This window comes from Armigeres subalbatus, chromosome 3, assembly GCF_024139115.2.
Source record: "Armigeres subalbatus isolate Guangzhou_Male chromosome 3, GZ_Asu_2, whole genome shotgun sequence".
NCBI classification, from domain to species: Eukaryota; Metazoa; Arthropoda; class Insecta; order Diptera; family Culicidae; genus Armigeres; species Armigeres subalbatus.
Window position 1 is genome coordinate 374128687 of NC_085141.1, and position 13948 is coordinate 374142634.

A 13948-nucleotide genomic window follows, 5' to 3' on the forward strand; every position below is an offset into this window, starting at 1 on the left:
GCCTGGATTTTACCCTTAGTGTCGCTCCTATAGCTTCGTTCTCGAACATGAACCAAAGCCGAACCATTCGCTGTTCTGGTTCATCTTCATTCAGCTCGATGTGCATGAGTTGGCCGATCGCACCGTTAACGATACCATCATCTACCTCAACGTTTGTCGTAACCATGTACGGCATGCCGAGAGTAAGACGCAGCAGATAAGGCATGCCACCAGCCTCCACAACACTCATCTTATGAAGCTTGTTCCTGGCACTTACTAGCTGCTCATTGTTCCGGTATCCAGAGAACACATCTTCAGCTATACAGTCCACGCCGTCCGTTTCCATCAGTACCTCGCTATTGTACTGGTCGACGTCGATGTTACGGTGGAAAAAGACGTACAGCATTCGGGACGTTTTCTCTGCACCATTGCACTGTCCGGAAACGACTCTCGATCAGCTTGGTTTCTTCGTCTGAAAATTAGATTAACTGTTTAGAAATAGTGTCAAGAATATAATTAGTTTAAATTTTACCTGTCAATCGTTCACCATTTCCAATCTTCGTCAGTACGGCAGAAAACTGCTCGTCACTCTGCCTCATGACTCGGACGAGAGGGAAGTATCGTAACGATTGCCAGAGTACGGCACCGTGCATAGAATTTGCTGGTGGTTTCCAAACAAATCTAGCGTTCACCGGCGGAAGTTGCCGGAAGTCTCCAACGAGAATCATGTTCATGCCACCGAATGGATCGTCATATTCCGCCTTAATATCTTGCAGCCGGGCGTGAACAGTATCTAACACATTGGCACCGATCATGCTGACTTCATCGACGATGATTGCCTGAACATGTGCAAACGCATTTCGGTACAGCTGGAGCGTTTCAAAACTCAGCTTGGAGTTTTGTCTGCGGGACATGGTTAAACGAAAAGCCGAATGGACCGTTGTTCCGCCAATAGCAACAGCAGCTTTGCCAGTCGAAGCACAAGCAACATATGCGTTGTTCTGTGCGTTATGTGCTTGACTGAACCTGTTGTATGTCTCCATCAGTATTCGCAAGGTGAACGTTTTGCCGCTACCAGCCGGACCCGTGAAGAAGATTTGCATCGGCTTGTCGTTATCGTCGAAGCTATGCATTGTGTGGATGACGTGCAGAATCAACGAACGCTGTTCAGGATTCGTGGCTCGAACCAGTTCACAGTAAGCCTGCTTGCTCATGACATTGGACCGCTGTTTAACCACGGCGTTCAATGCATGAATTGGCAGGTTCTGTATGTCGTCGTCGTTCGGATTCATGTTTATCGCCCGGATGTACTCGTCGTGCTTGTCCGTGGTGGCTTCCTGATCCTGATCAGCATCCATACCACACATACGCAGATATTGTTCGACAGTGTGTTCCAGGTTCAACTCGCAGTCGTATATCTTTCTTTTCTGCATCAAGACGGTTTCATGCTCATCGTACAACTGTAGAAACTTGTTGCAATCGAGCACATCACACATCTCACTACGGAATGGAAGGAATAGTAAAACCATCTCACGCTTGTAATCGTCGAGCTCTGTCATAGCGTACGCACGCCACCGCAATACGCGTGCAATGTTACGGCGATTGTAGGTGTTTGCCGACTTTGCGCTTTCGTGTAGTAAGCAGCGAATTCAGCCAAACAGACGTCCTCAAGATCCCTACGATCTTCGTATTTCTGAATTATATTTGACGTCCATATATCTTCAGAATCATCCGGAATTCCTTCATCATCCATCTGTTGCTTACGCTTCCTGGTTTTGGTCCTCTCATGTGGCCACATGGTGGGAATAAATACGACTTTTCGGCTGGCCTCGGACATCGGCTGGCGGAGCAGATACCATGCGGCCTCTTGCGCTGACATTTCTACCGAATTCAGCATTTTAAAGCTCTTCAGCAGCGACCTGTAATCCTGATCCGGAAACTCTTCCTGCAGCTTCACAAGGTCCCGATGCAAACTACTTATGCCACGATTTGTCTTGTTCACGTACTCGACAACGTACGCAGCACACGAATACTCCTCAAGGATAAACTGGAGGTCCATGTTTGACCGCAGGATATTTGCTATCCATGGGTTAAACGGGTTCGTCCATAATTCCATCATCGCTCGTTTTAGAAACACTGTAGGTCGACTTATCGAGCTGCGAATGACGTCAAGGTAGTACTCGTATGAACAGTTGCACTCTACGAGGAATTGATCGAGCGTGTCGAACAATTTCGTCTCCAGAACATTACGCATCGTGATGGATCGTGCTCTAAGTTGTCCCCGGCGTCCATCGTCCCCCGTAAGTGGCAAAAGCACTCTTGTACGGTCCATGGGCCAATATGGAATATTGAACCGACAGCTCTTATCATTACGCTTGAAGCACGTGAACGTATGCTTGTGCACCTGGTTCGCGTACGTGTCTGGCAAATCAGTCGAATCAACGGAGCATAGACTGTCAATCAGTTCTATTGTTCTGGGCATGTTCTCCGAGATCGGTTCACTTGGATCCTTGTTCAGCCAGATTAGAACATGGGCGTGAGGACTGCCACGATGTTGAAATTCAATTCGCTTGAAGTAATCAACAACGCGAAACTTCCCAAACGGGCTGTATCTGGACGACTGAAGCAGCTGCATAATGACGTCTACAAGCTTGTTGAAATATATGCAGCATGTCACCGGATCCTCGTTCACCAGAGTGGCTCGCTGCAATGCCGATAGATTCTGAACGTCGATGACACTATTCCCACCGGACAAGCTTTGTAAAGTTCGCAACAGGTGTGGCCATTTGGTCTCACTGGCACTCAGGGTGAGGAACATAGTTGGCTTCCCTAATTGCCGGATCATGGCGAACAAATCGTTCTTACGCTGTTGCCAGTACTGTACGGAATTCGGAATCGATTTTAGGAATGATAAATTCCGATCGACGCACTGCTCCAGGAACACCTTATCATCAAGCATGGCCCGTGTGATATTGGCTGTTCCCATACACTTGAACGTACATTGCAGCCCCTCAGATACCCGCAAACGCAGAATCTTCATAGCAACGTATAATACATGCCTGGGCTTGGCAGCTCGTCGGTCACTGCGCCGCAGTTCACTGGTGGCCATCATATACGGCGTAACCCGTACTTCCGGATTGTAAGTCCTCGGTTGCCCCAAATATACATCCGGGAATGATAATTCTTCGGCATGCTCATCGTAGATGATCGACAGTGGAACTCTGTTCTGTGCCGGAGCAATCTCCAGACACTTATCCTCATTCCAGAGGAGTGTTTGCTGCTGTCCTATAAGCAATTCGACATCATTGCTATTTTCGACCGTGTCAATAACATCTTCCGTAGTTTGTGCTGCAGAATCGATGGCATTCAACTGGTCCTCGTTGAAAGATATACCGTATCGACGATACAGTGGCGTATTCTCCAGGTACTGCAGCCAGGCTTTGATCGTCCCCTTCTTCACAAATCCTGATAGATAGGCGGACTTATGGATCAAATGCTTCTTAATGGAAACATTGAACGCCCTGTCATCGTCCAGCTGGCGGGGAAGCTCCTTGACCATTTGATCCACATCTACAGGTACATTAATGACCTGGCCGATTATGCCATAGCTCCCTAAAAATGTTATCAAATGGTAGTGAAAATATTTGCATTACAAGAAACTACGTAAAATTTACCTGCGGCAAAACGCAGTCGCCGAATTTGCATGAAAGGCAACCGTGGCGAGATCAAACGCTCTGCAATCGGATCGAGTTGTGGAAGTGGTGGATTCGTAGGAAATTCCGGGAACCGAAAACCATTCGAAACGGCAAGTGACGGTACATGACCGCGTTTCAAGTTGGCATGGCATGTCTTACATGCTGGATTAGTTCCGACAGTGTTGTTTGCTGTTGCCAACACAGCCACTTCGGCGTTGTTTAGCGGCTTTAGGTCGTTTGCAAACCACAACCGGTCACAAACACCACATGGGAAACCAAAACGATTTTCAACAAAACGTTTGTTGAACTCTGCTGATGCTCCTTCTAGATTCGGATCGAATGGTTCTACTGGATATAAGAGTTATCAACACTTTGATTTGAATTCAAATTTGTTCTAACTAACCCTGGCTATCATGCTCAGCAAGAGAGATGTCCTCTTCTCCTCTATGCATTATAGGTACCGGTGTGGCACGAACAGCAATTGATGGTTGTGAATCACACAACGAAACGTCGCCATCGCTGAGATTATCGCGGAAAATGGCTTCTTCGGGAAGAAAGCGCATCGGTGGAAATACTACAATACGCAATACATTTTTGACAGATTCATTATTCGTGAAATTGTTACAATGTTGGAGGCCACGTTTAAAGTAAAATAATTTTCTTAGTGTGAATATGAATGACAATATAAGTTAGTCAATGAACGAATTATTTCACAACACCTACCTCTTTCCTTTAGGGTCGTATACTAATTACGTAGGATTTTCTAATCATTTTCAACCAAGAAACTGCCAAACTCCCCCTTCTCCAATGAAACCTTACATAACTAGTGTACGAACCCTTAGGTACCACAACTGCGCAGATGAAGCATTTTCTCATACCTAATTTATTTCTATGTTGCAAAAAAGGTATCCCATGATTGATGAAACTTGGAATATTCACAAAAATGTTTAAATTTCTATTCAAAAATGTTTTGCAACTCTGTTCAAAATTAAATCTTCGTCAGAAAATATAATACTTATCTGATATATTTAATGACACAATATTTAATCTCGCAAATTGTCTGTGATATTTGGTGCCTCGGTGTGTCTCATAATATTCAGTGAATCGATGAAAATTAAATGTTTGTGATAAAAGTGAAAAGTTTGGATAGCTGATATTCAATTGACAATTCACAGTATTAAAACAAGTTTATTATTCAGTCATCAAAGGTTCTTGAGATATGTTCAGCCCTTTCTACTTTTCAAACTTTAATACTGATGAAAATGTGACAAAATGCCGCTTACAAATTGCAAATTATTATTCTTTTAAGTAAGTTTTGAATGATTCAAATGGTTTCGAAAAAATAATAAATTTTTGTAGTAGTAGTATTGAAGTATTTTACTCCAAACATGTAAAATTTAATATTTGACGTATAATGAAAAATTCACCATTTACCAGGTAAAAAGGCATTTGTTCAAAATTGAATATTCTTGCTGCTATGAAATTAGAACGAGGAGAGTAGAAATTTCAGCATATTTCACAGTGAAAATTAAACTCATGTTGAAAACATGGTATAAAATTTCAAGAATTATTGAAATGCAATTGAAATCCAATGCTAGTTGATTATTTATGAAATATAAATAAAATAAACTATTGATTATTTATTATAGGAATAACATAAGGTGACTGTGATATTTTATTAATTAAATGTGATTGTTTTCATTGTGAGATATTTATAGTGAAAATTTTCTATTTTTTAAGATTTCCTACCTCGAGTTGAAGGGCCTTCTCCAGCGTCCCACCCAGCAGTGGATGACGCTTTACCTTTGGCTGCCTTCTTCTTCGCCCGATATTCCCGAGCTCGTTCAGCAGCGGTTCTTGGCTGATTGGGAGGGTCATCCTCCCGTTGTTCCTGCGTGCGTTTACGGTAGTTACGCACATACGTTGAATTCATGTGTTGTGACATGACTTCTTTCACTCCTAACTTCACTAATTTCTCACTTATTTTCTACTCAGTAGACCGAAACTCGTTAAACACTGAAAAGCACATACGCACTATGGGGTTTAGAAAGGTAATTGTCTCTCTATTAACACTTTGTTAATGAATATTGATGTTTGTGTTAGGGAAGTGCATCAACAGTAAACGGTTTCAGGGGCTTCTGTCATCACAAATCGATCATGATATGCACTTTGAAGAAAAATTATCTTGGCTCAACATTCTCTTTTGTAAAATTGTAGTTCTGAAAAGAACCGAATTATTCTCCATGAAGCGCCTTTCCGAACACTAATAGGCAACAAAACCAAATCAGTATCTTGAAATAAAATTTCACATTTCTGATACTGATGTCATCCATGTGGCAGCATCTCCCTTCGACGCGTGCTACGGACGGAAACTTTCTGCGATTGCCAAGCAATTAATTTTCACTTTGAATCAAATTCTTCCTTAACCTTCCCTCTTATAGAATGTTGGGTCCTGAGAAGAACCGAATAATATATGTAAATAAATAATGCGCCTTCCGAATCAATAACAGCAACCACTCAACAGTCCGATACGCGCTTGTGATTCTACTGCCGAAGTCAATTTCCGCTGTGGCCAAGCGATGATGATCTGTTCTTGATGAAAATGTATTCTGCTCAACCTTTCTTCAGGAAAATTGAGGTTCTGAAAAGAACCGATTGATTAACAACAATGCGCCTTCCCAATGAACTGCAACAAATCAAGATCCAGATGCTGGGACCGTCTGCCATTTTCCATGACATACCGAACGAAATGGCTCGCGCGCGCGGCAAAGCAACTTTCTTGTAATCAAGAAAGACGGCGCATTAGTCCCGCCTCTTTGTTAATCGGGATGAGTGCCAACCTTCACCAAAGGGGCGGAGCTGGAGGGTTTACATTATTGACCATAAGAAAGCTGCTTTTCCGCGCGCGCGAGACATTTCGTTCGCAACATGCTTGTTCCGCTGGGGTTTGTGGCGATTGTGGAAGCAGCACGGTGGGTGGAGTACATTTCTGCATGCGAATACATTTTTGCAGTCTCTCCCTCTGACGCATGCTTGTGATTCTGTTACAGACGGAAATGTTCTGTCATCACAAATCGATCATGATATGCATTTTGAAGAAAAATTTTCTTGGCTCAACCTTCTCTTTTGTAAAATTGTAGTTCAGAAAAGAACGGAATTATTCTCCATGAAGCGCCTTTCCGAACACTAATAGGCAACAAAACCAAATCAGTATCTTGAAATGAAATTTCACATTACTGATACTGATGTCTTCCATGCGGCAGCATCTCCCTCCGACGCGTGCGACGGACGGAAGCTTCCTGTGATTGCCAAGCAATTAATTTTCACTTTGAATCAAATTCTTCCTTAACCTTTCCTCTAATAGAATGTTGGGTCCTGAGAAGAACCGAATAATATATGTAAATAATGCGCCTTCCGAATCAATAACAGCAACCACTCAACAGTCCGACACGCGCTTGTGATTCTACTACCGAAGTCAATTTCCGCTGTGGCCAAGCGATGATGATTTGTCTTTGATGAAAATGTATTCTGCTCAACCTTTTCTTTAGGAAAATTGAGGTTCTGAAAAGAACCGATTGGTTTACAATAATGCGCCTTCCCAATAAACTGCAACAAATCCAAATCCAGGTGCTGAGAGCGCTTGCCGCTTTCCTCGACATATCGAACGAAATGGCTCGCGCGCGTGGGAAAGCAACTTTCTTGTGATCAAGTAAGACGGCACATTAGTCCCGCCTCTTTGTCAATCGGGATGAGTTCGAACACTCACTAAAGGGGCGGGGCTAGAGGGCTTACATTATTGACTACAAGAAAGCTGCCTTTTCGCGCGCGCGAGACATTTCGTTCGCAACATGCTTGTTCCGCTGGCGTTTGTGGCGATTGTGGAAGCAGCGCGGTGGGTGGAGTACATTTCTGCATGCGAATACATTTTTGCAGTCTCTCCCTCTGACGCATGCTTGTGATTCTGTTACAGACGGAACTGTTCTGTCATCACAAATCGATCATGATATGCATTTTGAAGAAAAATTTTCTTGGCTCAACCTTCTCTTTTGTAAAATTGTAGTTCAGAAAAGAACGGAATTATTCTCCATGAAGCGCCTTTCCGAACACTAATAGGCAACAAAACCAAATCAGTATCTTGAAATGAAATTTCACATTACTGATACTGATGTCTTCCATGCGGCAGCATCTCCCTCCGACGCGTGCGACGGACGGAAACTTCCTGTGATTGCCAAGCAATTAATTTTCACTTTGAATCAAATTCTTCCTTAACCTTTCCTCTAATAGAATGTTGGGTCCTGAGAAGAACCGAATAATATATGTAAATAATGCGCCTTCCGAATCAATAACAGCAACCACTCAACAGTCCGACACGCGCTTGTGATTCTACTACCGAAGTCAATTTCCGCTGTGGCCAAGCGATGATGATTTGTCTTTGATGAAAATGTATTCTGCTCAACCTTTTCTTTAGGAAAATTGAGGTTCGGAAAAGAACCGATTGGTTTACAATAATGCGCCTTCCCAATAAACTGCAACAAATCCAAATCCAGGTGCTGAGAGCGCTTGCCGCTTTCCTCGACATATCGAACGAAATGGCTCGCGCGCGTGGAAAGCAACTTTCTTGTGATCAAGTAAGACGGCACATTAGTCCCGCCTCTTTGTCAATCGGGATGAGTTCGAACACTCACTAAAGGGGCGGGGCTAGAGGGCTTACATTATTGACTACAAGAAAGCTGCCTTTTCGCGCGCGCGAGACATTTCGTTCGCAACATGCTTGTTCCGCTGGCGTTTGTGGCGATTGTGGAAGCAGCGCGGTGGGTGGAGTACATTTCTGCATGCGAATACATTTTTGCAGTCTCTCCCTCTGACGCATGCTTGTGACTCTGTTACAGACGGAACTGTTCTGTCATCACAAATCGATCATGATATGCACTTCAAATTTTCTTGGCTCAACCTTCTCTTTTGTAAAATTGTAGTTCTGAAAAGAACGGAATTATTCTCCATGAAACGCCTTTCCGAACACTAATAGGCAACAAAACCAAATCAGAATTTTGAAATAAAATTTCACATTTCTGATACTGATGTCACCCATGCGGCAGCATCTCCCTCCGACGCATGCTACGGACGGAAACTTTCTGCGATTGCCAAGCAATTAATTTTCACTTTGAACCAAATTCTTCCTTAACCTTCCCTCTTATACAATGTTGGGTCCTGAGAAGAACCGAATAATATATGTAAATAATGCGCCTTCCGAATAACTAACAGCAACCACTCAACAGTCCGACACGCGCTTGTGATTCTACTGTCGAAGTCAATTTCCGCTGTGGCCAAGCGATGATGATCTGTTCTTGATGAAAATGTATTCTGCTCAACCTTTTCTTTTGGAAAATTGAGGTTCTGAAAAGAACCACAATAATGCGCCTTCTCCATAAACTGCAACAAATCCAGATCCCGAACCATGCGAGAAATTTTCACTGGAGTGCCGATGACGCCGACGATAGTCTGTTTGCCGTTGAGCCGCTGTCGCTGCCGTTTGTCGTTCTGTCCACGCTCCGTAGAACCTCGAACCGAAATGACGCGCGGGCGCGAAACACAGGTCTATTCATACCCAGAGAAAATGAAACGGTGGGTCAAAAGGCCCGTGACTTATATCATTCTGATGTCCGTGTTGGGAATGCATGAACGGGATTGGTTGATTCTGATATTTTTACTGCGTAGGACAAAAAATTGAAATTTCTTATAGTTTATCGTGAATAATCAAAAGATTCAATGAAATTGACAAATTGCTGGAGAGTTTCCGAGTCGATTGATATATAAATCTCAAAAATCCATCGAAAGATAAAGGCTGTATTATCGTTCAAAATCTTACATGATTTCGTGACGGTCTCCAATTTTAGATTCTGATTTGACACCCAGTACCTTCGGGTAAGACGTTGTCCAACGTCAAAATTACCGAAATGCCCATAGTCAACGAGACGAGATCTGTCGTCAAATTGATAAATTAATAGAAAATGACATTATCGAACCATCTGTTTCAAATTACAATTCTCCAATTCTTCTGGTTCCTAAAAAGTCTTTAAATGATGAAAAAAAATGGAGACTTGTCGTAGATTATCGTCAGTTAAACAAAAAGTTGTTAGCTGATAAATTTCCTCTACCGAGAATTGATGACATTCTTGATCAACTCGGCAGAGCCAAATATTTCACAACTCTAGATCTAATGTCTGGTTTCCATCAGATTGAGATAGACAAAAATTCAAGAGAATTCACTGCGTTCTCATCACAAGAACGTGGCCACTTTCAGTTTAAAAGATTGCCGTTTGGATTGAATATAAGTCCAAATAGCTTTCAGAGAATGATGTCCATGGCACTAAGTGGCTTGAGTCCCGAGTGCGCATTTTTATATATTGACGACGTGATTGTTGTAGGTTGCTCGGTATCACACCATTTAAAAAATTTAAGAAAAGTCTTCCAATGCTTCAGAGAACGAAACTTGAAATTAAATCCTGAAAAATGTTGTTTTTTTCAGCCCGAAGTTACATTCTTAGGGCATAAGATTACCGATAAAGGAATTTTACCCGATGATTCCAAATTCGAGGTAATAAAGAATTACCCCATACCACAAAATGCTGATCAAGTTAGAAGTTTTGTGGCAATGTGCAACTATTATAGAAGATTCATTCCGAATTTCGCTACTATTTGTAACTGCTTGAACAAATTATTGAGAAAAAATACAAAATTTTCTTGGACAAAAGAATGTCAAACTGCTTTTGTTAAACTTAAAAATAACTTACTCTCGCCCAATATCTTACAATATCCAGATTTTGAAAAAACTTTTATTGTTACAACAGACGCATCTGACTTTGCGTGCGGTGCTGTTCTATCTCAATTACATGGCAACGATGATCTGCCTATTTCCTTCGCCAGTCGCGCGTTTACAAAAGGCGAAGCAAATAAACACATTATCGAAAAGAATTAGCTGCTATTCACTGGGCGATAATGCATTACCGACCATATTTATTAGGTAAAAAATTCATAGTGCGTACTGACCATCGACCTTTAATTTACCTCTTTGGCATGAAAAACCCTTCCTCGAAGTTAACTCGGATGAGAGTCGACCTCGAAGAGTTCGACTTCGAGATAGAGTTTGTCCCAGGTAAAAGTAATGTCGTAGCAGACGCTTTATCTAGAATTAACGTAAACTCTGATGAATTAAAGAATATGAATATCTTACAAATGCAGACAAGGTCAATGACAAGCAAACCTTGCCTAGCAAAAAGCAACGAGAAAAATAATAAAGTGAAGCCTGATCATCTTCACATATATGAAGCGATAAATAATGAACAAATTTATAAATTACGTAAAATCGCATTCAAAATATTGCAAAATTTAAATCCACCGGTGGGAAACATAAGCTTATTTGACAAAAAATATAAAAAGGCCTAACTCTAGCGTTAGGACTAGAATTTACTTTGAAAAATTCAAAAACATTTTCATATTATTAATGATTATTTCCAACAATCCAAATTTGAAAACATTATAGCAATTTCGAAAAACGATGATATATTCAATTCTATACATCTTAATGATTTCAAACAAATTGGAAACAAAATTTTAAACACAGTTCAAATTATTATTTTTGAACCACCTAAATTTCTATCAGATAGCACTGAAATACAGAAACTACTGGAATTAAATCATTGTTCACCAACTGGAGGACATATTGGTATATCACGATTATACAAAAAAATACGAAATTCATATATTTTTCGCAACATGAAGTACATTGTTAACAAGTTTGTTAAATCGTGTGAGTTATGTAAAATAAACAAACATTTCACACCCGTCAAAGAAAAAATGATTAAAACAACGACACCTATCAAAACTTTCGAAATTGTTTCAATTGACACAATTGGTCCATTTAGCTTAACCTCTAACGGCAACAGATATGCTGTGACCATGCAATGTGATCTCAGCAAATATACAATTATTATTCCAATTCCAGACAAATCATCAGCCACAATTTCCAATGCAATAGTTGAGCATTGTATCTTAGTTTATGGTCCTTCTTCTTCTTCTTCCTCTTCTTATTGGCATTACATCCCCACACTGGGACAGAGCCGCCTCACAGCTTAGTGTTCATTAAGCACTTCCACAGTTATTGACTGCAAGGTTTCTAAGCCAGATTACCATTTTTGCATTCGTATATCATGAGGCTAGCACGATGATACTTTCACAGACAAACAGACATAACTCATTGAACATTTAATCATCAAATTCATTGTCATTCAAACACTAACGACATCTGTTGATTTAAGTTAATTGGGCAAATCACGAACCAGATGGCGGCAGTGAGCAAACGTCAAACTCGAGCAAAAACGATGCGCGCGCCACGAGTGATCGATTGGCCAACTAATGATTATTTGAATTCACCAGTTAATCAGTGAACGATGGAAATTCGACGAGTGTTATGTCTGTTTGTCTGTGGTTGTAAGTTTCATCGCTGGCTACAGAAATTGCACTCGATAACGACACGATTAACTGCTGGTTCGTTCGTTCGTGGCCATGGTGGTGTTTGCGTTTGTTTTGTGTCATTCATTGGAAGGGGAAAAAGAGGGGTTACATTGATGCTTCAACATGCTGTTTGGTTTGGGTGGTGTGGAGTTATAATAGAGGTAATAAACTATAGAGTGTTGGTGCGAATGATCCGATAAAGTATAATGGCAATAATCAACATCGAGTCCGCTCTCAACTTTAAAGCGCGTGCGTTGTTCGTCGATTAGTTTTCGTGTTCATCACGTTCCACTTTGCAAGCTTTGAGAAGCTTTGCTCGTTGCGAAAGCGTTATCGATATTGCCGTAGCGAGGATTCTAACCCATCAAGCGAACGTAATTTATATTATAGCATGGTAGCTGCTCAATGCTCGTAGTCCCGATTATATGGGAAAAAATGGAAAACTGCCTAAACCATTTTCCTTGTCAGCTGCGAACGCATTAATCAATCTTGATGAAATTAAATAGCATGTAATTAGAAGATTGGCTCTGGGGAATGCAACTTGTTGCGATAAAATCAGTTAAGTCTAAGTACATGAAAATCGTGTGAGTTTTTGAGGTTGAAAAAGTGACCATACAGACACGCAAACATACACACACATACATACACACACACAGACATCACCTCGATTCATCAAACTGAGTCGAATGGTATAAGAAACTTTACTATCAGATGTTCCTGTAAAAAGTTCGTTTTCAGAGTGAAATGATAGCCTTTCGGTACAACTTTGTTGTACGAGAAAGGCAAAAAGCTCAAAATAATTTTCTTATTATTTATGATGTGTATTGTTTATTATTGGTATAATAAACATCCGACAGTGTATGTTTGTCTCAATGAAATTTTACTCTAAAAAAACCTTAATTCTTAACCTCAATAAGAACATCACTTTGTCAGTCGAAGTCGAAATTCGGACACGTCTCGTTAAATACGATCATCATTGATCAAATTGGTTCATTCAGGTCGTAATAATGGTGTCGTCGAGGCAAACGGAAGAAAACATTAGAACGAAACATACAGGCAAGCACATTGATGTCCATAAACGCCAAAATATTGGGAGCATCCGATACACCAAAACAAGAAGTTTGGTTAGTCTGCAAGTTGTGCTCCCGGAATGTATCAATGATCATCCGCAGGCTAAAGGCTACCTTACACCTCGGGAAAATTTTCCGCCGGATTTTGAACCCCGTGCATTTTAAAATGCATGGGGAAAAAATCCGTGGACCAAATTCCCGAGGTGTGAGGCTACCTTAAACATCAGATCCATCGTTGATCGACCATCACGAAAACCTACCTGGTATTCATTGACGAAGGACTCTTCTAGCGGCCTTAGTCTGTTAAACAGAATATGCGACAGAATTTTGTACGCCGAGTTCAGAAGGGTGATACCTCTGTAATTGGCACACTCTAGTCGACGGTCATTGCATTCAAAAGTTGTGAAGAGAATGGTGAAACAATCCAAAAAGGTTGGTGTGATGGTTGAATGCAAAAAGGAAGTATCATTTACTACCTGGTTTAATTCAGGTTTTTCTCTTTGAATCGAGAAAATGTTTTCAATTTACATTTCAGAGAGGCACCGTAAAGCGTGTTGTTTTGGAAGGAGTGCGTTAAGTTATACGTAGGACCAGTCACGGCAGCAGGAATATCACACTGTCGTCCCTAGCTGGGTATGTTGAAAATTGGCGCTGGAATTGTGATATAATTACGGCAACACGAAAACAACAACA

At 41.3% G+C, this 13948-nt stretch overlaps 1 protein-coding gene across 1 annotated transcript; it reads right to left on the reverse strand.

Annotated features, from left to right (window-relative positions):
- Positions 1-359: 359 nt before the first annotated feature.
- LOC134222886 (uncharacterized) lies at positions 360-1538 on the reverse strand. Its single transcript, XM_062702030.1, has 2 exons — positions 512-1538; positions 360-451 (listed from the first exon to the last, which is right to left on the reverse strand). Exons 1-2 carry the CDS (start codon positions 1536-1538, stop codon positions 360-362), a joined length of 1119 nt encoding a protein of 372 aa, XP_062558014.1.
- Positions 1539-13948: the final 12410 nt, after the last annotated feature.